At 36.2% G+C, this 25,410-nt stretch overlaps 2 protein-coding genes across 6 annotated transcripts in view; one reads left to right on the forward strand and one right to left on the reverse strand.

Moving 5' to 3' along the window:
* LOC144320448 (uncharacterized) overlaps positions 1-25,410 on the reverse strand; it is a 77,859-nt gene that overhangs the window by 28,146 nt on the left and 24,303 nt on the right. Inside the window, exons 1-2 of one of the 3 annotated variants that reach the window (XM_077909025.1) lie at positions 5,433-5,563; positions 840-1,049 (exon numbers count right to left, since the gene is read on the reverse strand). Coding sequence is in view for 1 of the 3 variants with exons in the window: in XM_077909023.1 (XP_077765149.1) it covers positions 5,433-5,529 (97 nt within the window). In the remaining 2 variants the exon portion in view is untranslated. Of the gene's footprint in view, positions 1-839; positions 1,050-5,432; positions 5,611-23,608; positions 23,785-25,410 lie in introns of those variants that run through there. The other 2 variants (XM_077909024.1, XM_077909023.1) reach the window with 2 other exon arrangements.
* Positions 5,711-25,410, forward strand: part of SRP54 (signal recognition particle 54) — a 37,286-nt gene continuing 17,586 nt past the window's right edge. The window contains exons 1-8 of one of the 3 annotated variants that reach the window (XM_077909017.1): positions 5,711-6,230; positions 11,110-11,246; positions 15,300-15,410; positions 18,379-18,470; positions 19,400-19,484; positions 23,199-23,303; positions 24,961-25,027; positions 25,106-25,163. In XM_077909017.1, coding sequence (XP_077765143.1) covers positions 15,333-15,410; positions 18,379-18,470; positions 19,400-19,484; positions 23,199-23,303; positions 24,961-25,027; positions 25,106-25,163 — 485 coding nt within the window. In that variant the 5' untranslated portion in view covers positions 5,711-6,230; positions 11,110-11,246; positions 15,300-15,332. Of the gene's footprint in view, positions 6,231-11,109; positions 11,247-13,027; positions 13,183-15,299; positions 15,411-18,378; positions 18,471-19,399; positions 19,485-23,198; positions 23,304-24,960; positions 25,028-25,105; positions 25,164-25,410 lie in introns of those variants that run through there. The other 2 variants (XM_077909019.1, XM_077909020.1) reach the window with 2 other exon arrangements.

The following is a 25,410-nucleotide window of genomic DNA, read 5'->3' on the forward strand; positions in this document are numbered from 1 at the left end:
CGAATATTATCACAGAGAAATGAAAACTTATGTTAAACAAAAATCTGCACATGAATGTTCAAGTATGTTATTTGTAAGAAAGGCTTGACCAGACTAGGCATTTCAGAGGCTTCTTTACTCACATGCCTAATGCCAAGGCTAGGATGGCAGGAACAGTTACAACCTGGTTGGGTATCTTGCTCTCCATAGGATAGGTGGGAATACCTGACAGTTTGACAATCTCAAGGCAAACTGTATACATTTGGTTAGCTTCTTCAGACCAAGCATTCCAAGAAACAGAAAGTCGAAGTTGCCAGTTTCTTAAATCCTGGATCCAAAACTGACAAAGTGTAACTTCTGCTATATTCTATTAGCCAAAGCTTTCACAGAGCACATCCAGATTCAAAGGCTGAGGATACAGATAAGATTTCTCATGGAACAAGGATTAAGGAGCTTGCGGCCATTTCCAAAAGACAGCTTTATAAAAATAGAATTCATATACAATAAACTGTACATATTTAAAGTGTAGAATTACATAAATTTGATGTATGCAGACATGAAACCATCACTTATGATCAAGATAGTGGACATATCTGTCACCCCCAAGTATTTCCTCTTGCCCATCTGTAATCCTTCTCCTCTCCAACCCCTCCACTCACTCAGCTGCCAGAGACCTATTTTCTGTCACTACAGATTAGTTTGCATTTTTTAGTTTTAAATAAATGAAATTATATAGTTTTTTTTAGTATGCTTTCTTTCAGTATAATTTAAACATGCCATTGTGCAAGTAACTTCTTTCCATTTATTTGCCAAGTAGTATTCTATTATAAAAATATATTACAAATTGTTTCTCCATTTACCTGTTCCTAACTGAAATGCCTCCCTCCTCTTTTTCTTCCGTATTGTACTGGCCAGAAGCTGTATTATGATGCTGGATAGTAGTAATGAGTGCACATTCTTGTCATTTCTGAATTTAGGGGAAAGAACTCAGTCTTTCACCATTAAGTATGAGGTTAGCTGTAGATTTTTCACAGATGCCCATTATCAGGTTGAGAATGTTCTCTTCTAGTCTGATGAGAGTTGTTATCAGGAAGAGATGTTAGATGTTGTCTAATGCTTTTCCTGGTCTATTGAGATAATAATATAGTTTTTTTTTTTTTACTTAACATGGTGAATTACATTGATTTTTAAATGTTAAACCAACAATACATCCTTGGGATAAACCTACTTGTTTATGATGTGCTATTCTTTTTATATATCATCCCCATTTTTAATACACAACAGTATGTTAAAGTACAAAAATACTTTAGAGAAAAGTATAATTCTTTCTTTTTGTTTAATGGAAAAATTTTTAAGAGGTACCAACTAAAAAGAAAAAGAGGTACCAGTACATCTGCTCAGTACATCTTTTTAGTTTTTGAAAAATCAATCTATTTTTGTTGCCTCATATAATTGATAACTTTCATAAATTCACATGGTTTCAATAAAGACTGGAATATCTTTGTTATACTGATACTTCCTCAGTGGTAATGCAATATGGACTGGCACAGTATGCCATCTGACAATGTATCTAGAAACCAGGCGTGGCTTTTTAGATTTGTAGGAATTTCAAAGAACTTCTAAAAGCTCTGTAGCTGCTGCTCACAAACGTATCCAATTTTGGTCAGGGAAGATATACTTAAAATACTTCTAAAAGTATTTTAAAATAGTTTGAAGCTTCTAAAAGCTTCTAGTCACCTACTGTTACCTTTTTTTAAGCATTAAATGATTTTTGATGATTTTATTATTTTTCTTAAAGCAAACCCTAATCTTCTATCTTTTGTAACTTGATTCTTAATAGAAACTCTTATGGGCTGTGGGCCGGACTTCCTCATTTGTATCTGCATGTCCAAGACAAAGTCAGAGGCTTCAGAATAGCATTTGTTAACAGATAGCTGTCCATATATATATATATATATAATTTATTTTATTTATTAAATAAATTTAATTATATATATATAATTTATTTATTTTATTTATTTACTTATTTATTTTTTAACTAGGCTCCACGTGCAGTGTGGAGCCTAACATAGGGCATGAACCCATGATCCTGAGATCAAGACCTGAGCTGAGATCAAGAGTTAGTCGCTTAACCAACTGAGCCACCCAGGTGCCCCTCAATATATTTTTTAATATGCTTCTTAGGGATCCCACTTGCAGTTCTGGCTCTTTGCTCTCTTCACTTAATGGATTGCAGTCACTCTCCTACACTTTGAAATCTAGATCAAGAGCCCACTTTATATACATATAGGAAATAGAAGAGAACAGATGTTCTGCCACAAGATCAGAATCAATCAGCTGAGGTCCTGCTGTATTTTACTTTTATTTATTTTTGGGGGTGGGTGGATGGGTATCTTTGCGAGCTTTGCCTCTCAGACTTGATTCATCCTTCCTATATTAATGTTTGTTTCCTCATTTTTGGCCTAAGCTGTATCAAGGTAAAATGTAGCCTCCTGTTTTTATTTCTTCTATATCTTCAGTTTATCAGGCATTGACATGTGCTTGGCTCTGCCCTGGCCCAAGCTTCTGGTTCTAGCAGCCCCATTCTAAATGACCCCAGGTCTTGGTAGGATAATCCCACTATCCCTTCAGAGATCAAGAATATTCTTCTTTTTCTGTATCTAAAATTATTGTGATTTTACCTATAATGCTTTTTAGTTTCAATAAACTCCATAAAACTCAAAACTAAAGTCAAACTCAATGCCTATTGTTGTCTCTTGCTATTCCATTAAATGGTAAAAAAATTCAAGGAGAAGGGAATCCCTGGGTGGTACAGCGGTTTGGCACCTGCCTTTGGCCCAGGGCCCGATCCTGGAGACCTGGGATCAAATCCCATGTCAGGCTCCCGGTGCATGGAGCCTGCTTCTCCCTCTGTCTGTGCCTCTGCCTCTCTCTCTCTCCCTGTGTGACTATCATAAATAAATAAAATTTAAAAAAAAATTCAAGGAGAATTACAATTATTAAAGGTCTAAGGAAATGTCAGGCAAGTACTTAATACTAGAGATAGAAGATAATTTGTTTTTCATAGAAGGACACTACTTAGGAAAATAACTGGAAGAACTTTTTGTGCCCTATTTAGAGCCACCTCATAAAAAGGTATACTACGGTTCAACTCGGGAAGATGAGAAAGTTGTGGTGATAGTGATGATGGTTGCATAATGTAAATGTATGTAATGCCACTGCACTGTATACTTAAAAACAGCTTAAAATGGGGATCCCTGGGTGGCTCAGCGGTTTAGCGCCTGCCTTTGGCCCAGGGTTCGATCCTGGAGTCCCGGGATAGAGTCCTGCGACGGGCTCCTGGCATGGAGCCTGCTTCTCCCTCTGCCTGTGTCTCTGCCTCTTTCTCTCTATCATAAATAAATAAATAAATAAATAAACAAACAAATAAACAAATAAATAAATCTTTAAAAAAAAACAGCTTAAAATGGTAAATTTTATGCTATGTGTATTTTACCACCTAAAAAATGGTGTACTAATAAGTTGCTTTTTAAGATTTATGTTAAAACACTCTTTTAAGCAAAGGGACACCCTCATTTCTTTTTAGATTAAAATTTTTTTTAATTTTTTAAAGATTTTATTTATTCATAAGAGATAGAGAGAGAGGTAGAGACACAGGCAGAGAGAGAAGCAGGCTCCACGCAGAGAGCCGGAAGTGGGACTCAATCCTGGTACTCCAGGATCACATATTTTGAGCCCAAGGCAGACGTTCAACTGCTGAGCCATCCAGGGTCCCGACATCCTCATTTCTGAAGATACTCACGTTAATAAACATTCGCAGAAACTGAGATTTTTTCTTTTTTTTTTCTTTTTAAAATTTTATTTATTTATTCATGATAGAAAGAGAGAGAGAGAGAGGCAGAGGGAGAAGCAGGCTTCACGCAGGGAGCCCGACACGGGACTCAATCCCGGGGCTCCAGGATCACGGCCCGGGCCAAAGGCAGATGGTGAACCGCGGAGCCACCCAGGGATTCCCCTGAGACTTTTTCTAAATCACTTAACAAAATCCATGAACTTCTCGGACTAACGGATATGCTGCAGAAAGAGCTTTTTAAGAAAGTAAAAGGGTACTTTTTAGCCATTGCTATTGGGTCTTGTTACAAAATTATCATCCAAAACATGCTTAGAAGTTTTCCTGATTTTGAAAAATGGAGTTCTTAAATGATGCCTCTAAAACTGGAGATTTTGATTACAAATGGTTCCACAAAACCAAAATCTTGAGGGCAAGGGTATTTTAATAATTGTGCAATTGCCAGAACCAGGCAGTAGGTGGCATTTTTGTAGGTACTCAGCGTTTTTGGAATAAAAGATCCTGAGCTGAGGAATACAGAAAAAAAAAAACGGAAATTAGCACGTTTTAAAATCAATTGGGATATGATCAATAAAACTGGCAATACAAGGTTTAAATGAAGAGACAGAAGACTCAGCAATTCCTATCCTGAATCTTGTTATGTTTAAGTATGAAGCTGCCTGTCTGGTTTTCTCTACTTTTCCAGGCTAAACTTCACTATCAGCTGCTCAAGTTAATTTCAGTTTGGCATCTTAGCTAAAATGATTCTCCCCAATGGGTAATAATACCCTAACCTACTGATTGACGCTAACATCATAAAGAAAGAGAGTTCTAGGCAGATGTTTGGAAGTCATTAGCACACAGGAATATTTCAAGTCCTGAGTCTGGAAGAAAATAAACACAAGATTCAACGTTTAGGAATACAGAGGTTCGGCATAGCTCCCAAACAAGGAATACCTTATTTTTTCGTGTTTCACCAGGCCTCAATTTGCCAAAACAGATCTAACCATTCTTCAATAAGCAGACCTAATCGCTACATCTTTTCGATTCTAACTTGTGCTTTTTAGTAACACTTAATAATCAAAGTCTTGTCTCCCCCTTCTCTCTCCCTGGAAAAACTGCTATCAGATTGATGGTTCACTTTAAATTTGAGAAAATAAATCCATTAGCTACAGGTGAGCTTGCTTGCAGGGTAAAAGCTTCCTGCTCCACAGACTGAAACTTATTTTGCAATGTGCTTTTTTCAGGTAGTATCTTTACTGAAAATCACAAGCTTGTGGGAGTAATAGGGACCAGGGGGAGGGCCAGGGTGGGGGTGGGGACGAAACCCCCCTCTCCTTTTCCTTCGAAAAGGGTTAGGCACAAGGAGCCTCTAGTGGCTTGTCTGAAGTCTGCAGCTCAATCACAAACAACCTAGGGCCAGGTCTTCCCGCACCCAATTCCAAACTGGACTCTGAAGCTGCTACGGTTTGAGATGTGCCCCCCACAACCTCTCCTATAGCCGAGCAGGGACCAGCACAGCGACCCCTAGGAGGCCGAAGCCTCACCCTGTCTTAAGTCCCCAAGGTCAGCGGCCACGGCACATCCTGGCCCCAACCGCCTGCGCCTGGCGCTGGTCGCTTACGGGTAGTTCGCATCCACTCAATCAGCGCTGGGAGGTCTGCCGGAGCCACCGTACGCAGCAGCTGCAGGACTGCTCCCCGAGCCGAGCGGAATTCCATGTTGAAGCACAAAACAGCGCAGGGGAAGGTTCGCAACGCGCACGCGCAGGCAGAGACCGGTCCCCACGCCAGATCCGACGCCGCGGAACCCGCCCCCCACCCCGAGCTGCGAAATCCCTAAGCCCCGCCCCCTCGTCGAGTTCTCAAGTGCTCCTGGGGAGGAATCCCTACTCAATCGCACCATCTCATCCTTCCCCTCTTAGCGGGCAGGGCACAGCGTAACCACTTTTTCTTAAAGTGACTGATGCCGGAACTCTTTCCTGAGATCGCATCCCTAGAGGGCATCCTATCTTGTCACTTTGCTGTCGCAGTGATGGAGCGCTAGGAAACGGAATGTCAGAAAGCTAGTCGAGGCAAAGAAACATCTCAATAAACCTTTTCGGTAAAAGCACTGAAAGAAGGCGGCAGGTGCCCCGGAAGCGGAAGTGTATCCTTTTCATGAAAGGCTGGACTTCGCGGAGTGGTGACGTTTCCTCATTGGGCGGAAGGTTCGGTGGCAATCGTCGGTCCTCCAGCTGGTGGGAGTTGGCGTCGCTGTGCTGGGCGCTGGAGCCCTAGTTTGTATAGTTTGGGAAGTCGGGCTTTGGAGTCGCACCTGTCTGTCTGACCCCTGCTTTCCTTGGTTTCCTTCCACGTTGCGGGGGCCTCGCGAAAGACTCCCCGGCCCCTTTGGGCCGCAGCGGTAGCGGTGCTTTTTTGCGGTAAGTGTCTTGCTTTTTCCCGCCCCCGACTAGGGACTGGCAGCTAGGGGCAGCCTCAGCCCTGCTTGGGGGCTAGAGACTCCGGAGAGAGTCGGCCACCGGCTCTCGTCACCGAGACTGAGGTGCATTGGCTCTCTTTCATCTCGCGTGCTTCATCAGAAGTTTTATTAAAAGATGCACCGTGACCCTTTTAAGTTGTTTTTAGGTTTACCCGAGCCAAAGTAGGTGTAGGCAATTAACAGGCCTGACACTCTGCTTTGCTCTTTCGGTCAAGACTTTAGTTGCGGCTACTTTTCCGAAAACCTTTCAGCGTGTACCAGATTTTATTTTTCCCGTGTCCCTTGTGCTTAATACATTGCCCTGCGTGTAGTACGCGTTCAGTAAATGAATAAGGGGTATCCGTTCAATGCCAGTGAGGACTTCACCATTGGCCATTTCTTGAAACTCTTTCTGCTGTTGGCTTTCTTGATGCTCTTCTCACCTAGTTCCTCCATAATGCTTAATTAAACAGAATATTTACTTATTCCTATCTATAAGGATACAGAAACGAATTACACAAACCTTGTCATCGAGGAGCTAACAGTACAGTGAAAGAGAGGCACATAAATACACGTTGAAGCACGATGAGTAATGAAAAACTCTAGTAAAGTATAAAGAGCTGGGAGAGCGCTGGGAACATAGATGAGAGTCCTCCTTGGGAGTTTTGGGCCCCTGAGCAAGTTGCTATTCCAGTCCAGCTTCAGTTTCCTCAACTATCTAACAAGCTCATTATGGGTATGAAAGATTAGGGGACCTGTTTCGTGCAGTGCCTAGAATATAGCAATGTTGGTGCCAAAGGAGAAAGGAATTATTTCTCTCTAAACTCTTTCTCTTGATATTTTCATGTGGTCACTTAGTATTTTCTAATTTAATTAAAAATATCTTCAAGCCTTCTTTCTTTTTTTTATTTTTTAAAGATTTATATATTTATGATAGACATAGAGAGAGGAGGGGAGAGGCAGAGACACAGGCAGAGGGAGAAGCAGGCTCCACGCAGGGAGCCCGACGCGGGACCCGATCCTGGGACTCCAGGATCGCGCGCTGGGCCAAAGGCAGGCGCTAAACCGCTGAACCACCCAGGGATTCCCCAAGCCTTCTTTCAAACAGATTATTCCTCTCACTCCACCTAACTGGAAATTCTAGACCTGCCACTGGAATTTAGTAAGATAAATGGTAGCTTAAAAACAAAACTGATTTTCTTCTGTATGCCTTTGGAGAGTGAAAGGAATTAGTAAGGGCTTCTATCCCTCCCCCCCCTTTTTTTTTGCCATCCTATGGTCTTTCACAAGCTCTCCTTGAGAATTTTCATCTACATCCATGGTTTCCATAGCATTATCTTTGTATGCTAACCATTTCCAAGCTTCTCTAACTTTTTTTTCCCCTGTAACTTTTGTCTCATAAGTGATATAGTTCTTTAGTTTCTGCAAATTCAATAGGTCCAAACCCAAATTTACTACCTCCACTTTCCTGGTTTTTTTTCATTATTATATCATACATATGAGTTTTGACTCCTTGTTTCTACCTGAATTTTGTAATATTTGTTCAATTTTAAAACAATAATAAAATGAATGCCTATGTGCTCACTATCCATCTTTAGTAGGACATTACAAGGTATTATAGTAGATGTGCTCAAAATCTCAATTTGGTAGAACATGACAAATACAAGTGCAATATTACAAAACCTTAAAACTTCTTGAACTTTTATTCTGTTAACTCTTTAACTTTCAAACCAGCTTCTCTTTTTTGTCTTCCATTCATTGGTTAATGGTATCCCTGGCCATCTGGTTACTGTTGGAAACCTTGGAGTCACTTTTGCCTTTTGTTTCTCCTTCATTTTCCACAACTATTTAGTCATTGAGTCCAGTAGCTTCTGCTGTCTGGGCTTGACTTGAGCCATTCTGCTTCCCTGGTTCAAGCCCATAGGTCTCCACTAGACTTTGGGAGTATGATTAGTATATGTAGCCTCCTTGCTCTCAAGTTTTTCTCCCTTCAGTGTATTGCTACATTGACTCTAATTTTTAAATTATGGAACAGATTTTTTCTTTCCCTTGTTTCCTTTGAGGAGTATTGCTTCATGCACTGATTATTAAGCCTGGCTGCACTTCAGTATAGCCAGTGAAAATTTCCAAAGTGTAGATGCCTTATTTCACTCTCCTAATCAAGAATGTAGAAGAGGCCACTTCCCCTGAAATCTTTTGATTTTACTATCCTTGGAGATTCTGATTGAATATTTAACTTTCAGCTGATAGGTGTTAGCTACATGTAGCTGAAATAACATATTCCTCCTCTTCCATGTTTTCAGTCTATGTTTTTATCAATTTCTGGACAAACTATTTCCATGGAATTCTTTTGACTTTGTTTTAATCTTGGTAACAGTTTACATAAAGATTCTTGTTATGATTGATCTGATAGCCAATAAAGTATCTTAAATGATTCTCATTGTTTTTGAGTTACTACCCTTTGTTGCTAATTGATTTTTTGGTATACCTTTTCTGCTATCAAACTATGAAATGTTGTATTGTTTTTTTTAATACTAAAAGGAGTCTTAAAATTTGGAAACCGATTATTTTAATGAAGAGAGAATTTCCTGATACTTTTTGACATAATTGAGTATAACCTTTGGTGCAAAATTAAAGCAGATAAGTCAGTGGTAGTATGATGGATAATTTGTCTTCTGAAGTTTTTTTTTTTTTTTTTGTCTTCTGAAGTTAAGAGAGCAGTCTTGCCTTTGTTAAATTGATGTAATTTATTGATTTGGAGTTAGAACTTTTCTCATGCTGGAATAATTCCTGGAACACAGTAGGTGTTTAATGAATGAATAGCTAAATGAATTCAAGTGGCATTTCCATTTCAGTCCTCAGTAGAATAGCACTGTAATTCTCACAAGGGAGCACTTTGAAAAATAATTTTCCCTTTGATCCAAAAAATAATAGTCTCAGTCATTACCAAAGATTTGGAAATTACAAAACGATATAAATTAAAAAATAAAGATTACTAGTTGTTCATCATCCAGAAATGACAAATATTATTATTTCCTAATAGTTTTATTGAAATAAAGTTCACGTATCATACAGTTCACCTAAAGCATACAATTCAGTAGTTTTTAGTGTATTTACAGAGTTGTGAACCATCACCACAATCAATTTTAGAACATTTTAATCACTCCATGAAGAAACTCCATACCCATTAACAATCACTCCACATTTTCTCCCAACTCCCATGCCCTAAGCAACTATTAATCCACTTTCTATCTCTATAGATTTACTTCTGGACATTTCATATAAGTGTAATCATAGAGTATGTCACTGGTTTCTTTCATGTAGCATAATGTTTTCAGTATTTGTCCACGTTGTAGCATGTATTAGTACTTCATTGCTTTTTATTATCACATATTCCATTTTATGGATATTTGTGGATGTGTGTCTTACTTTCTCTTGGATGTACCTAGGAGTGGAATTGCTGGGTCATATACAGTAACTCTGTATTTAACATTTTGAAGAATTGCCAAGCTGTTTCCAAAAGGATGTGCCATTTTACATTCCTGCCAGCACTGTATGAGGGTTCTGATTTCTCTATTTCCTTAACATTTGTTATGTCTTTTTAACTATAGCCATTCTAGTGTGTGTGAAGTAATATCTGATTGTGCCTTTGATTTATATTTCCCTGGAGGCTAATGTTATTTTTTGATATTTGTTCATGGGCAAAAATGGATTATACTATATGCAGTTTTGTATTCTGCTTTTTGCACTTAAGCATGTTTTTAGCATTAGCAAGCATATTTACAAAAGAATTTCCCTCATTACTGCTTCCTTTTCACTCTCCCAAATCATAATTTTTGTGAAAACTTGCCTAAATTATATACATAGGAAACAAAATCTATAGGAACGTATACCAAATTGTTACTGATGGTTATCAGGGGACAAGGGTGTGAGATTAGGGGAATTATATTTTCTACCTTTAGTATTTCTGTAATGTTTGGATTTTTACAATGAACATGTATGCTCCTGTAATCACAAAACAAATTATTATGAATTATTTCCTTGGAGGACTAAGATTCAGAATGAAAAAATATTCATAAATTTAAAAGTCATAATTAATATTATATTGTTCAGAAATAATAATTTTAGCAAATGTGTCTAAGCTACTTTGTTAAATAAATTTACTTTTCTGTTATGCTAGACTATGAATACATATACCGTATGGTATTTAAATATATATGCTCTTATTTAGTATTATAGTCAGGAAAGCAAGTATTGGTTTGGGCTATTGATTAGTTTATGGAAAGATATTTAATGTAGAATTTAATTTTCTAAAGGTATTTACTACTAATAATATATTTATTTAGTGTTTTGGTCTAATATTGACCCAATAAGTTAGTTACTGACTTAGAAGGGCTTAGAAGAACTTTTTTTTTTTTTTTAGAAGAACTTTTTTATAAGGCTTTTCATTGAAATCTCTGGTTATTAGGATCTGTTTATATAACCACAGACCAGGCAAAAAGTTCTGACAGGAATATTTATGATTGTTTATATAGAAGAAAGTGGCTTTTTGGACACTCCAGCTTATGTTGAATAGTAGAATTACAGGTACGTGTAATTGGCACCAAAGATTCCTGGGGTAGCTCCTAGGTAGTGGGACAGAACTTCAGTAGAGTTGTTAAGAAAATTTCCAATTTACTTCAGATAATACTATAGGGAGAGCCAGTTGGTATTATTCAAGAAAGCAAGGGAGTTAATATTGTAGGCGCTTGCAGACAGTTTTATACTTATTGTCTCATTTAACCCTCACAACATCCTTTCAGGGTCACTACCTTGATAATGGTATTATCTCCATTTTGCAGGTGAGGAAAGTAAGGCTCAGAGAGATTAAGTAACTTGCCCAAAGTAACACAGCCAGTATGTAACAGAGCTGGGATTTGAATCCAAGTCTGTCAGACTCCCAAGCCCATGCTCTTTCCAGTACTTCACACTGCAGCAGGTAAGTATGATACTTGGCCTTGTGCTTACCTTATCAGTGCACCATAGACTTGGGCCTGTTTCCATTGCCTCACTATCCAACTCCTCTTAGAGTCCTGTTAGAACATGTGATTTGGACATAGCTCAGTCCTTAGACATCCTGATTGCAATGTCCTTATCAGTTCTTTCTGGACATTGCAACTGTTCTTCCTTGAAGAGAAGTGTGCATTTTTGCTTTCAAAATATAATTTCCTCTCTTGTAATACAGCAATTCGTCCCAGAGTTTGCCAGCAGGGGTATTCAGCCCTATTTTTTAAAGCCTCATTCATACTATAGGAACTGTGACTGTGTAGCCAGGGGACTGTGGAAGTTATTTTGTATTTGTGTTTGTTTTTGGTAGGGAACTCCATTCTCTAACCTGCTTAAATCATAAAATTGTTGTGAGGGTGGAATGAAATAATAGATATTAAACTGTATGAAGTACTATACAGTAATTTACCCTTCAGCCTTTCCAGCAGCCCCATCTAAGTAGAGAGTCCTCTTGTGAAATTCTAGTATACACTGATTTACTTCTGTTAATCTTTTTAGTTGAACAAGAGAATTTTGAGCAAGTGTTCTTGAATTGTAAATTACTCCAATTTGAGATAATAGGGTTAGTAACATTAAAAAAGATGTTTTGTATTTTAGTGTGCATATTAGATCAAGGTGTAGTTAATTTTTAAGAATGGCATTGGAATTTTTTTTAGGAAAATTCTAAAAAGTTATAATAAGTAATGGCAAATGGATACTAATTGTACAATATCAATTATCTAGGTCATTGACTTTGCTTTAATTTCATTGGTTTATATTAGTGGTCTTAAAAGATATTTGTAAGGCCTTTCATACTTTGGTTTCTGTCTTGCTTTATTCCTAAAATCTTAAATACATTCATAAAGTTCATTTTTAATAAGGGTTCAGTATATAACTCTGAGGATACGTAAAGCAGTGAGCTCACAGGAGAGAGCAAAAGAGGCAGAAGTCCCTGCTCTCATGCAGTTTACATTTCAGTATACTGAATACAGCCACAAACAGTATAAGTAAATCATGTGTTATTTGGTAATGGGACAATGAGAAAAAATAAAGGGAATGGAGGTTGTGATTTTAAACAAGTAATTAGCAAAGGCCTTATTGAGAATCTGCATCTAGACAACAACTGAAGGAGATGAGGGAGGGAACTGTCTTCCTCTTGACAGCCTGGGGAAGATTGTGCTAGCCAATACAAAGGCCCTGAGGTGGTGATGTGCAGCATCAACAGTAAGGAGGTCAATGTGATTAAACTGGAGAGAGAGAGAGAGAGAGAGAGACAGAGTGTGTGTGTGTGTATTTGGGAGTGCTTTACAGTCCATTTTGCATTTTGAGGCCTTTACCTCTCCCTGAAATAGGAAGTCATTGAGGTTTTGAGGAGAATACTAATACCAGAGCTTTCAAAAACCCATCCTTGGAAATTGCACAGAAAATACTGTATAAATAAAGGGTTTAATTAGATACCATTATTCCTCTACTGAAATGCAAGTTTTTATAATCAGGCAAATAAAAAAATTTGCTGCCAATAAATACTTATATAAGGAAAAATGTATTAGAAAACTTCACAGAAGTTTTTTTAGTTTAAAGGATCTGGTAAATGTGGGAAAATAGGTTTATTTTTAAGAGTTAACTAGTATAGCTTTTTAATATGGAGGGTGATGTGTTTATGACAGGATCTCTAACAGTAAATTATGGTGTCATAATTAGGATTGTATTGCTCTTGGTAACACAGTGGTAAAGGAGATGAACTGAGACATCTAACTCTTATTTTTTACCTCAAGAATATTTACTTAAGCAATAATAATTTAGTATAATGAGTACGGGATAAGAAAAAAAAGTGCTGGAAGTAGTTCATCTTTCGGGTGAAGTAACCATGTAACTATAAACAATTTATGGTAAGCATATTTTTTTCAATTCCATCAAGTGTTGATAATAATTTTTTAGGTTCTAAATTACCTAGTTTTGCCTGAGTAGAAGTGTAGTGTTTAATTTAGTATATGTGCTGCCGAAGCGAGCACTGTAGTGTTTAATTTAGACTTCATCCTGGAACATCTCTTTATCAGTGATAGGTCCTTGAGTGCATTTACTTTCCTGCTTCTGACTCTCCTCATCCCCTCTTTTTCTATGTTGAATGAGTCAGCAGTTTTGTCCTTCTGTTTCTCTTATTTTTAATCTCCTACATACTTTCTATATAGGAATCTAGTGTAGATTATTTTAGTTGACTAAATTAGATTAATTTGGAAGAGTTATTATTAAAATCATTTTGAACAATGAGCTTTTCTGCTGGTTTTGCTTATACCAGACAATTGATACTTAACTTGGTTTCAGAGCTCTTTACAACCTGTATTTCCTTTTAATTAGATAGCCTACTGTTCTGCCTAGAATATTTTATTTACTGTCTCCCAAATAATACATACTTGATCATCTCTAAGTCCATACGTAATGTGTATGTAAGGTATAGTATGTCCCAAGCTTTTCTGTCTCCATTTCTGCTAATGCAATATCATCTTCAAAATCCTTTTTGTTGTCTTCTTCACCTATCCACGTTCTACTTCTATTTCAGGATCAAATTCATATTCAGACTTCTCTGTAAAGCCTGTTCTGTCTACTTGAGCCTGTTTTTTCTTCCTCTGAATTTTTACAGAAGTAATCATTGGCAGTTGATCATAAAGTTTTATTGTTAGCTTCAAACTGGTACATAACTGTTATTAGTCAAGGGTCTCCACAGAAACAGAACAATAGGATACACACATTTATAAAAAATTTATTACAAGGAATTGGTTCATGTGATCATGGAGGCTGACAAATTCCAAGATCCTCCATCTTGGCAAGTTGGGAGACCCAGGAGAACTGAGGGAATGGTGTAGTTCCATTTTGAAGACTGGCAGGCTTGAGACCTTAGGAAGAGCTGATATTTTGTTTGAGCCTGAAGGTAGGAAGAAGCTGATGGCCCAGTTTGAAGGCAGTTAGGCAAAAGGAATTCTCTTAGTATTTATTTTGCTGCACATTCATGTACCTTGTCTTGCCAGTTAGTAGATAAGCAATGTGAGGCCAGGGACTATGTGTCATATTTGCTTGCTTACCACCCATACTCCTTGTATGGTACAAGGACTTAGATGTAGTAGGTACATCTACATACTTTATTAAAACCATAACATTTTAGAGCTAGAAAGGGCCTTTGAGGTTCTCTTGTTTTAAGGGTTGGGGAGTCAAGAACAGCTTTAAATTAGGAAAATTAGTAATATACTCCTTTCCTTGGTGATTGGAAGAGTAAACCAAGGTAATGTAATATGTATGAAAAGTGAAGTGTCTGATTACTTAAAACTTTTTTTTGGCTTAGAGCATGAATCAAAATAGTTTACAAAGTTCTTTTTTTTTTTTTTTTTTTTTATTTATTTATGATAGTCACAGAGAGAGAGAGAGAGAGAGGCAGAGACATAGGCAGAGGGAGAAGCAGGCTCCATGCACCGGGAGCCCGACGTGGGATTCGATCCCGGGTCTCCAGGATCGTGCCCTGGGCCAAAGGCAGGCGCCAAACCGCTGCGCCACCCAGGGATCCCTACAAAGTTCTTTAATGTGATAAATTAGACAATAATTCTGAGTGGAGATTTCACTTTTTTCCTTCTCTTATTCATATTCACACGTATGTCCAAAATGTCCATGTTCACATTCATGTCCAGCTTTGAGGTTATATCAATATTTCCTCAAAGCATATTATTATCTGATCTATTAAATTTGCCAATTTGTATAGAATATTCCAGTTAGGTATTCAAACATAAGGCATCAAAAAAAAAAAAAAAAAAAACATAAGGCATCATAATCAAGTGGTAATTTTAGCTTTTGGACATGCCTATATTGAAACTGGAGGTTGAGGTTATATAAGTTGCAGTTACAGTATCTAAACATTAAAGTACTTTAATTTGAACTCAAACCCTCTTCTTCAGAAGTCTTCAATTATGGGAACTGGTATTGATTATTTTCAAATGTTTTTATTTAATTTTTTTCCTTCTAGATTTTCTTGTAATCACATCTTAAAGCCTTCAAGATGGTACTAGCAGACCTTGGAAGAAAAATAACATCAGCATTACGCTCATTGAGCAATGCCACCATTATCAATGAAGAGGTATGTAAAAATGTGTGAAAGATATGTGATTGCACATCATTACTAGCACTGGGGAGATAAATTTTTAGTAATCTCTACATTTATATTTGTTTGGATGTAGATTTAATAACTAGGTAAAAACTTAAAACTTGATAAAACTAGTGTTTTTTATTGAGTTGACCATGTTACTGTTTAGCTTTCTATAAAGAATTATGAAAAGGGAAACAAAAAAAAAAGCCCTGAATCTTAACTAACATGTAAAAATGACATAAATTTTATGTTCTGAAAATGCCTTAGATATGGAGATATACTTTTTCTTTCTCTCTTGACATAGGCCTAAAATGCCAGTGTCCTGCTTCTTACTTTTTGAGTAGGCATGTGTAGGCATCACACATTTTTCTCCTTCACTTTTATTTAGCACTCTCATAAAGGCTAGTATCTTCATGTTGTCTACTTTGATTCATTTTCTCTGAAATCTTCACTCAGTTTTGTTTTGTTTAGATTTTGTAAGCTGACTCCTTATATGGTATCTGAAATACTCTTCCTCCTGGCTTTCTTGTTTTAAATTTAAAATATTTCTTTCTGGGCAGCCCGGTGGCTCAGCAGTTTAGCGCCGCCTTCAGCCCAGGGCGTGATCCTGGAGACCTGGGATCGAGTCCTATGTCGGGCTCCCTGCATGGAGCCTGCTTCTCCCTCTGTCTGTGTCTCTGCCTCCCTCTCTCTCTCTCTCTCTCTCTCTCTTCCTCTCTCCCTCCTGTCTGTGTATTCTCATGAATAAATAAATTAAATCTTTAAAAAATATATATATATACATATATATTTCTTTCTGAAAAAAATAAAATATTTCTTTCTGTCATTTTCCCCCCAAAATCTAGTATCTTAATGATTTGTCAATTGAAAAAGTTGAGAGTCCACAAGTATACTTTATATTTTGTGGTTCTAATAGGATAGTACTGTAACTGGTTTTAGAAGACCTTGTTTAGCAACCCACTTAGTAGCTTGTAATAGAAATTTGGGCAAGTCAACTTGGGATTTCTTAATGTATAAAATTAGAAAATAGACTACCTTACAAGATGGTTTTAAGGATCAAATGAAATAATAGTTAAAAGTACTTTCTAGGGACATCTGGGTGGCTCAATTGGTTAAGCATCTGACTCTTGATTTCAGCTCAGGTCATGATGTTAAGGTCATGAGATTAAGCCCTGTGTCAGGCTCTATGCTGGGTGTGGGGCCTGCTTGGGATTCTCTCTTTCCCTCTGCCCTCCCCACTCTTCTCTCTCTCTCTCTCTAAGGAAAAAAAAAAGTACTTTCTAACTTGGAGGTCTGGAAAAAAATTTTTTTTTTAATTAAAAAAAATGTTATTCCAGTGTAGTTAACATACAGTGCTATATTAATTTCAGGTGTACAGTACAGTGATTCAACAGTTCTGTACATTACTTAGTGCTTACTGAAAAAAAAATGCAGAATTTGTATCAATATTTTTAACAAGCTAAAGGAATTTAATAATTTGGGACCATCTTTGAGTTCAGTTAGTCCACCCTCTCAGTTAACAGCAAAAGAAAAGTCAGTTTCACACGTTTATTTATCAGAAGAACCAGGATTAGTATCTTTTTTTCTAATTCCCTATCCAGGGCTTTTTCTAATAATTATTATTAATTGATAAATCGTAGCTTAAGCCATTGTATAGTCTTTGGAATTCAGGATAAATAAAACAACGGCTTTCCAAACAGTTTTTTCCTATTGTAAAACCTTTATGCTGTTTATGTTTATATTAGAGAAAAAAGAAACCAGGGAGAAGAACTTGGTGGGAAGTAGAGTAATAGCTGTTGCTTGAATTGGCAACTTCTCTGCTCTTAGTACTGTGCTGCTAGGGAATTAATAAGAAGAAATCCCTCTAATGAAAAATCAGTTTTTGTCAGACCCCTTTAAGGAGAGATAGATCTGATAAACTTCTGTAGCATGTATGAAGTGAGTTGAAGATGGAAATTATTCAAGAAATATTCCAGGGCCTACATTTTTTTTTTTTTTAAGATTTTATTTTTGAGTAACCTCAATACCCAGTGTGGGACTTGAACTCATAACCTAGAGATCAAGATTCACATGCTATTACTGACTGAGCCAGCCAGGTACCTGAGGGCCTACATTTTGCAGACTTTTTGCTGGCACCAGGGATACAGCAGTGACAAAACAGACTAAAATCCCTGCCGTCATGGAGCTTACAATTTAATGTGTAAATACTTACTTACATGAGCAACAGAAGCCTCATCTTTTTTTTTTTTTTTTTTTTAAGACTTTATGACCTTTTAACCAAAGTCCCGGGGCACCTGGGTGGCTCAGTGGTTGAGCATCTGCCTTTGGCTCAGGGCATGATCCTGGGGGGAGCCTGCCCTCCCCTCTGCTTATGTCTCTGCCTCTCTATCTGCATCTCTCATGAATAAATAAATAAAATCTTTAAAAAAAAAAACACCAAAGTACCTTATAACTCAGCAAATATGTGATGATAGTTATTAAGGGAGGTTAGTTTTCTTTTCAACTTTGTTCTTCTGCTCCTGCTCTGAGTGGAAATAGTAAGACTGCTAGGTCAGACCAGGTCATTTTCTTTTGTTAATTTTCTCCTGGTAGTCAAATTAAGCAGATATTGTGAATATAAAGTGCTGTGTATCAGCAACAGAAGGTGTTCAATGGTAACATCCATTGTGTAATAACTTTCTTTGGCTTGCATATTGCCTTTACTGTTGTTACTTCAATATAGGAATAAAATTGTGATAATACATGGTTAAATAAAACTGAGTGTAAGATCTTATTTTGATAAAATGATTAGACATTTGATAAGATTACCTCTCTGAGGCTAATTGAAAAAATTTTTTCTCTAGCAGTGTAGTATTGTTTTTATTAAGCTATGGTAGTATATGATGACTGATCAGCCATTATTTTTATACAATCGAAATGATACACTGGGAGTGTTGAATTTTTATGTATTTATTTGCAGGTATTAAATGCCATGCTAAAAGAAGTATGTACAGCATTACTGGAAGCAGATGTTAATATTAAACTAGTGAAGCAACTAAGAGAAAATGTAAAGTAAGTTAAATTAACCAGGTAAAAAACAGGCAAACTAAACTTAGTTTACTGGGATGAAGAGCTAATTAGAAAAGTCTGCTATATCATGAAAGTTTCTGCTATACAGCATTTGAAAAGAATAGAACTCATGTTGCACGACTGTGTTTATATAGTATATTTCCATAATGATGTTTCAAAGAATAAACTACATGTGGCTTTCATTTAATTATGGATTTCTTTCCATTTTACTACTCTTTTATTTGGATGGATTTAATCATATGCAGTATAGTGTTTTAATATAAAAGCCTTTTAACAGTTCTTCATAGAAAAGTACCTTTTTATCCTCTTCAGGTCTAAAGTGACATTAATCAGCCTCCTTCATTATTGGAGAATTGTATTCATTCTTGTTCTCTTTATGGCTTTTCTGTCCATATTTGAATGAATGAATACTATGTGTCATTTCAGTTATTGTATTCTTTGGGAGAGGTACTGACTGGGGCAGGGCACGTAGAGTAACACAGGCACCTTAATTAACTGCTTGAATCCTAGCCCTTGTCATGTTCAGGCCATTTCTCCTTTTCGTACTGTTAGACTGGGTAATAAATACCTAACTACTAGCATTTAAACATTTACAACTAGAGAAAGTAATCCTATTTTTTTGCTGTGTGTAAAGATGCATAAAATACATATGCTGTAAAAATAAAATTAATACTTTGCAGTGATACAAGGACAAATTAATATTTAGACTTTCAAAAGAAAGCCTTGAAAACTTAAAACTAACCAAGGTCTTACGTCTAATATTTCATGGTAAATTCTTTATATGCACCTCAATCAGAAGACTATTAGTGTGAATGATCGAATATTTTTACATTCTTTGGAACAGAAACGTTTTTTCAGAGTGTCTTAACCAGCTTTTCTCTCTCCCACCCACAAAAACCATCACTACAAAGGTCTGCTATTGATCTTGAAGAGATGGCATCTGGTCTTAACAAAAGAAAAATGATTCAGCATGCTGTGTTTAAAGAACTGGTGAAGGTAAAAGTATATCAGGATTGTGCTATGATTCTCTGTAGACTCCAGTGAGTAAAAATACACTAGTCCTGCAACAGGAATACTATTTCAGAATACTTTTTTACATTTTTATAGAATATGCATCTGTATTAAAAAATATTAATTGAAGGGTTATAAACTTTTCCTAAAGGGCCTATTTTTATTATAGACTTTTCTGAATACAAAGTTCTGAATATAGATATGATAGGCCAGTACTACTCCCATAAAAATTCCCAAAGCCAGTTTACAAAAGTAAAACTTCACTACAGATGAATTATTATCGAAGGGCCTACCTTGAGTTTATTCTCTTTAATATCAGGTTTTGCTTTTTGAAGGTTCTAATTTGTACAGAAAGTCATTCTTGACAAGTGTTCTTTCCTGAACTGTTTGTTCATTGTGTACAGAATTTCCTTTGAAAAGACCAAATACCCTGATTCTTGCCTAGATTATGAGCAACTAGTGAAATTTTATTTTGCAAGTAGTAAGTAGAGCCTATTGCCTTGTATCCCTTAGAACTGATATTGCTGCTGGGTCATGAAAATTGTGGTGGAAATATTAGCTTTAAAAAATATGTATGAGTCCAATGGTAAGGGAAAAAAAGGGAAGGAACTAAAAAAATTTTTTGTAGGGCAACATGTCTGCTAGTAGTCTACTGGTATTTTTCCATTTATTGTGTGAATAGTTTACTCCTTTGGTTTCAGCAGAGCTGATTGATACTTTGAAAAAGTCTAGTATCTCAGATGGTTATGTCATTTAATGTAGTCTTGTAGAGTACTTAATAAAAAAAGAAATAAAGACCTAAAAGAGGTCAGAGAATTTATCTAGTCATACTTCTCAGTTTGCAGTTGAGAAAAATTAAATAGCTAGTTAGTGGCAGAGATAGGTCTGATCTGCAAACTCCTTGTAGGACTCCTCACGTTATTTCCAGTTTGCTTTTCATGTAGCCCCTGATCAGCGCAGGATGAGTGAAAATTTCTATTTTTAGGGTTTGGCACCTATAGGCAATTCTGGTGCATTAACTGCTTTGTTAAGAAGCATTTATTGATTACCTGCTTTATTCTAGGCAATTTACTGAGTGCCTGCTTTATTATATGCTGCTGATAGCAGAGATAAATTAGACTGGTCCCTTTACTCAGAAGCATATGGTCTAGAGCAGTAATGTGCAAAAGCAAGGTTAAAACTTTTCATAATAATACTAAGACATTATTTGCCTTTCCTGCCTTTTTTATTGTTTGATATTTGCACTAATGATGCAAAAGCAATGGTGGGCAAAACTCCCTAGCATGAATCAAGACAGTAGTACCAAACTGCACTAGGAGACATTGTACTCTTTACTACTACACCCTTGCAGGGGGAAAAAAAAAAGCCAGTTTTACTTAAGAACGCCCTTGATGGAGCAGAAGTTATTAGTTGTATTAAATCTTAACCCTTGAGTATACATGTCTACGATTTTGTGGGATGAAACAAGAAGTATATAGAATGCTTTTTTGTTGCATATTGAAATTTGATGGTTGTCTTGAGGAAGACACATATGTGCTTATTTGATTGCAAGCTGAGCTAGCTGCTTCTTTTATAGAACACCATATTTATGTGAGCAAACAGATAATCTGTGTTATTCAGACTTGAATAAGATCTTCAAGTAAAGTGAGCCTGTCACTTTAAGGCAAATAATAATATTGTGGCCAGTGATAAAATTTGAGCTTTCCAGTGAAAACTAGAGACTTGTATCTCCACCATGAGTTTGACAAGATCCCAAAACATTTCTGATGAGATCAGTATTGATAAATAATTTTTTTGATGTTTAGTGAAATGTGTGAGTGACTAATATATGATGTCATAAAATCATGCACCAGCATAAGATCCATTCAAAGTGCAAGATAGAATAACAGATTTTAATGTAATGAAATATGAAAGTTTATATGGTTTCAGATTCTATATTGCGACTAATCTTAAAAACTACTATAATTACAAAGGAGTCCTGGACACCTGGGTGGCTCAGTTGGTAGAAGTATCTGCCTTTGATTCAGGTCATGATCTCAGGGTCCTGGGATTGAGCCCCACACCAGGCTCCCTGCTCAGCGGGGAGTCTGTTTCTCCCTCTGCCTCTCCTCACAGCTTATGTTCTCTCTCTCAAATAAATAAATAGAATCTTTAAAAAAAAATACAGAAGGAAAGGCGTCCTGAAACTGAAAAGTACTGCTGTTCTAGAGTGCAGAAGGAATAGGAGTTAGGTTTGTAAAATAGTCACTAAAATACAGAAGTTCCAAATTTAGGTTCATAGAGAGGTGAGTCCTTCTGCTATAAGATACTGAGAATGGAGGTGAATGTAGGGTAGCATGAATGTTCTGAAAGGATCTAAGGGAGGGAGAGTGGATTTATGTTTAAGATAGATTTTGCCTATTTCAGAAGTTTCCTTAAGGCTAAGCCTGCGCCTTGGAAAGAGATGACAAAATGTGTTCTCTTTTCCTCCCTTCTCATGGCTTTCCTTGAAATTCAGTTATAATACGGACTATGTGATCTTTATGGTATGGTCTGTCATGAGCTCTAAAAACTTTCTCTTAAGGACTAGATAGTTTAGGCTTTGTGGGCCATATGATTTCTGTTGCAGCTACCTAGCTCTGCTGTTGTAGTATAGAAGTAGTAAATGAATGGGCATGGCTATGTTGCATAAAAACTTTATTCATATGTAGTTTGCTGGTCTCTGGTTTAGGACATTAACTGCAATTATGGCTTTATTATCATGTGGAGATATGTGCTGTCTGCTCTAAACAACTGACTTGCAAATGAATTATTTTTTAAAAATGAACTTTAAAAAGGCTTCATGCTTATTAGTTTGTGGGCTGTCCATATACAAACCTTAATTTCCTACTGACTCATGGAATTGGTGGTTATTTTTTACTAGCCCTCTAAATATAGTAACTTTATAGAATAGTAGGTCTTTGGCATTGGAGAACTTGACATCTGACTGACCTGGAAAGTCTTTCACATGTAATTTGTAATTTTGCTCATACATAAACATTCATTGAACATGAAGATAGGTATTGTCCCAGGGTGGTAGCAGCTAGCCCCATGTAGTTATTGAGCACTTATAATGTGGTTATACACATTATACATTGAGATGTGCTATAAGTATAAAATAGATACCAAATTTGAAGACTTGATATGGGAAAAGGGAATATAAAATATCTCATTTTTAAATGTAGGTTACATGTTGAAATGATAACATTTTAATATACTGGGTTAAATAAAGTATTAAAAATAACATGACTTATTTTCACTTTCTTTTTTTTTATTTTCACTTTCTTTAATGTCATTACTAAAACTTTAAAAGTTCATAGAGTGGTCTGCACATACATTTTTATATTTCTGCAGTGCTGATGTGGATTGCTCCTCTCAAACTTGGTCTCACTATTCACACTCCAGCTTGTTCTAAAAAATGTCTTGAGACCCTTCTCTGAATTAGGTTTGGGAGTATAGGCTTGCTTATGACTTTGCAATACATTATTTTATATTCTTACATTTCACTGTGTGTGTTCAAAGGGAAATAGTAAACATGTAGTAGAATGGTAGGATTATGGTGGTCTTTTATACTAAAATGTCTTTAAATTATTTTTACAATTTAGAAGTTGTGGAGAAAGGGGTTTTGAATGTAAGCATATGTTAACCTGATTTTATTTTTATTTTATTTTTGGTACATAGCTTGTAGACCCTGGAGTTAAAGCATGGACACCGACTAAAGGAAAACAGAATGTGATCATGTTTGTTGGATTGCAAGGGAGTGGTAAAACAACAACATGTTCAAAGGTAAATTATACTTAGTTTTAAAAAAAATCGTAGAGAAGATATGTTTGTATAAATCAAATTATATGTTAAAGCCAGGGTAGTATTGTTGTTTTACAGTTTTGTGTTTTTCAATATATCTGTTATGTTTTTGTAATAGCTTTTTTTTACAATAAAAAGAAAGAATCCCAGAGTCTCCCTTGTGATTGTTTTTTGTAAGAATGGCAGACTTTTACATAATTGTGCTATTTCTTTTACCAAAGAGATTGTTTCTGTCCTTTAAAGAAGTGAGCATATGATTTTTGGAGAAGAGAACATGGAAAGCTTACCTTATCTCCTGTGGTTCAAGGCTCCCTTTTTCCAGTGTCCTGCCCAACATAATCCAGATCTTCATTTGCATATCCTTTTACTAATTTTTAATTCGTTATACCATCTCTTTCTCCAGAATTGGGTGCCACAAGCTTCTTACCAGATTTTGTTTCACAAGCCTCAACTATGTTATAACCTAGAAAAAAAGAGAAAAAGATAATTTCTTAGAGGGTTATGTTATTGTTTCTTTTTCTTAATTAACATGAATATTATACATTTTTCACTATGGTCATGTATTGCTTGATCATTTTATATCCTTTGAATGTTACTAGATGGCAGTTAGCGCTCAAGCTTTTTAACATATTTGCTGTATTCAAAAATGTAACACTGGGAGCACCTGGGTGGTTCAATTGGTTAAGTCGCCGACTCTTGATTTTGGCTCAGGTCGTAAGATTGAGACTTTTGTCAGGCCCTGCCCTGGGCATGGAGCTTGCTTAAGATTCTCTCTCTCTCTCCCCACCATCCCCCTGCATGTGCACTCTCTCTCTCTCTCTCTAAAAAAAAAAAAAAAAAAAAAAAAAGTAATGAGAGGTGTGTAACTTTAACTTGAATCTAGGAAAATACTATTTTTTCCTAGGAATATTCTTCAGCCATTAAATACCATTTTTATGTGAACAAACAGATAATCTGTGTAATTCAGACTTGAATAAGATTTTCAAGTAAAGTGAGCCTGTCACTTTAAGGCAAATAATAAATATTGTGGCCAGTGATAAAATTTGAGCTTTCCAGTGAAAACTAGAAACTTGTATCTCCACCACGAGTTTGACAAGATCCAAAAACATTTACACACTCACACGGGAATATTATTCAGCCATTAAAAAGAATGAAATCTTGCCATTTGCTACAACATGGAGTATTATGCTGAGTCAAATAAGTCAGAGAAAGACAAATACCATATAATTTCATTCATATATGGAATTTAAGAAACCAGATGAGCAAAAGGGATAAAAAAGACACAAACCAAGAAACAGATTCTTAACTATAGAGAACAACCTGGTTGTTCTATCAGAGAAGTGGGGGCGGGGGAGGGGATGGGTCAAACAAGTGATGGGGATTAAGGAGGGCACTTGCTGTAATGAGTACCAGGTGATGTATTAAAATATTGAATCACTATATGTTACACCTGAAACTAGTGTAATACTATTTGTTAACTAATTAGAATTCAAGTAAAAACTTAAAACAGTGTAATAATAATTACTTTCAGGAGAATGTGAGTTTATTTTAATCTTTAAGTAATAAAGGTAAACAAACAATTATGTGCATAATAATTTGTAGTTATTAATGTTGTATTTTTAAAATATTTCTTTCCCAGTTAGCATATTATTATCAGAGGAAAGGTTGGAAGACCTGTTTGATATGTGCAGACACATTCAGAGCAGGTAATGTGTTGAAATTTGAAAACTTCTCTGTAATTTTTATTTTTAAGTTTGAGGACTCATTAACTCTTTATCTTATAGGAGCTTTTGACCAACTAAAACAGAATGCTACCAAAGCAAGAATTCCATTCTATGGAAGGTGGGTTTCTGGTTTTTATTTTGATACGTATTTATGTGTCTCATCTTGTCTCAGTTTTTATTTTAGGCTGTCTGGTCACATTTTAATATCTACTTAGAAGTTTAAACCTTTCTGGAACAAAGTGGGGTATAATAAAGTGTTCTCTTTTATTATTATAACATGACTCTTCTGATCCAGCCTGATATATCAGAGTGGATGTTGTTTAGTTTATAATCTGCCTATACTTTTCATCCTGTTTTGTATGCTT

This window comes from Canis aureus, chromosome 9 (genome assembly GCF_053574225.1).
Source record: "Canis aureus isolate CA01 chromosome 9, VMU_Caureus_v.1.0, whole genome shotgun sequence".
NCBI classification, from domain to species: Eukaryota; Metazoa; Chordata; class Mammalia; order Carnivora; family Canidae; genus Canis; species Canis aureus.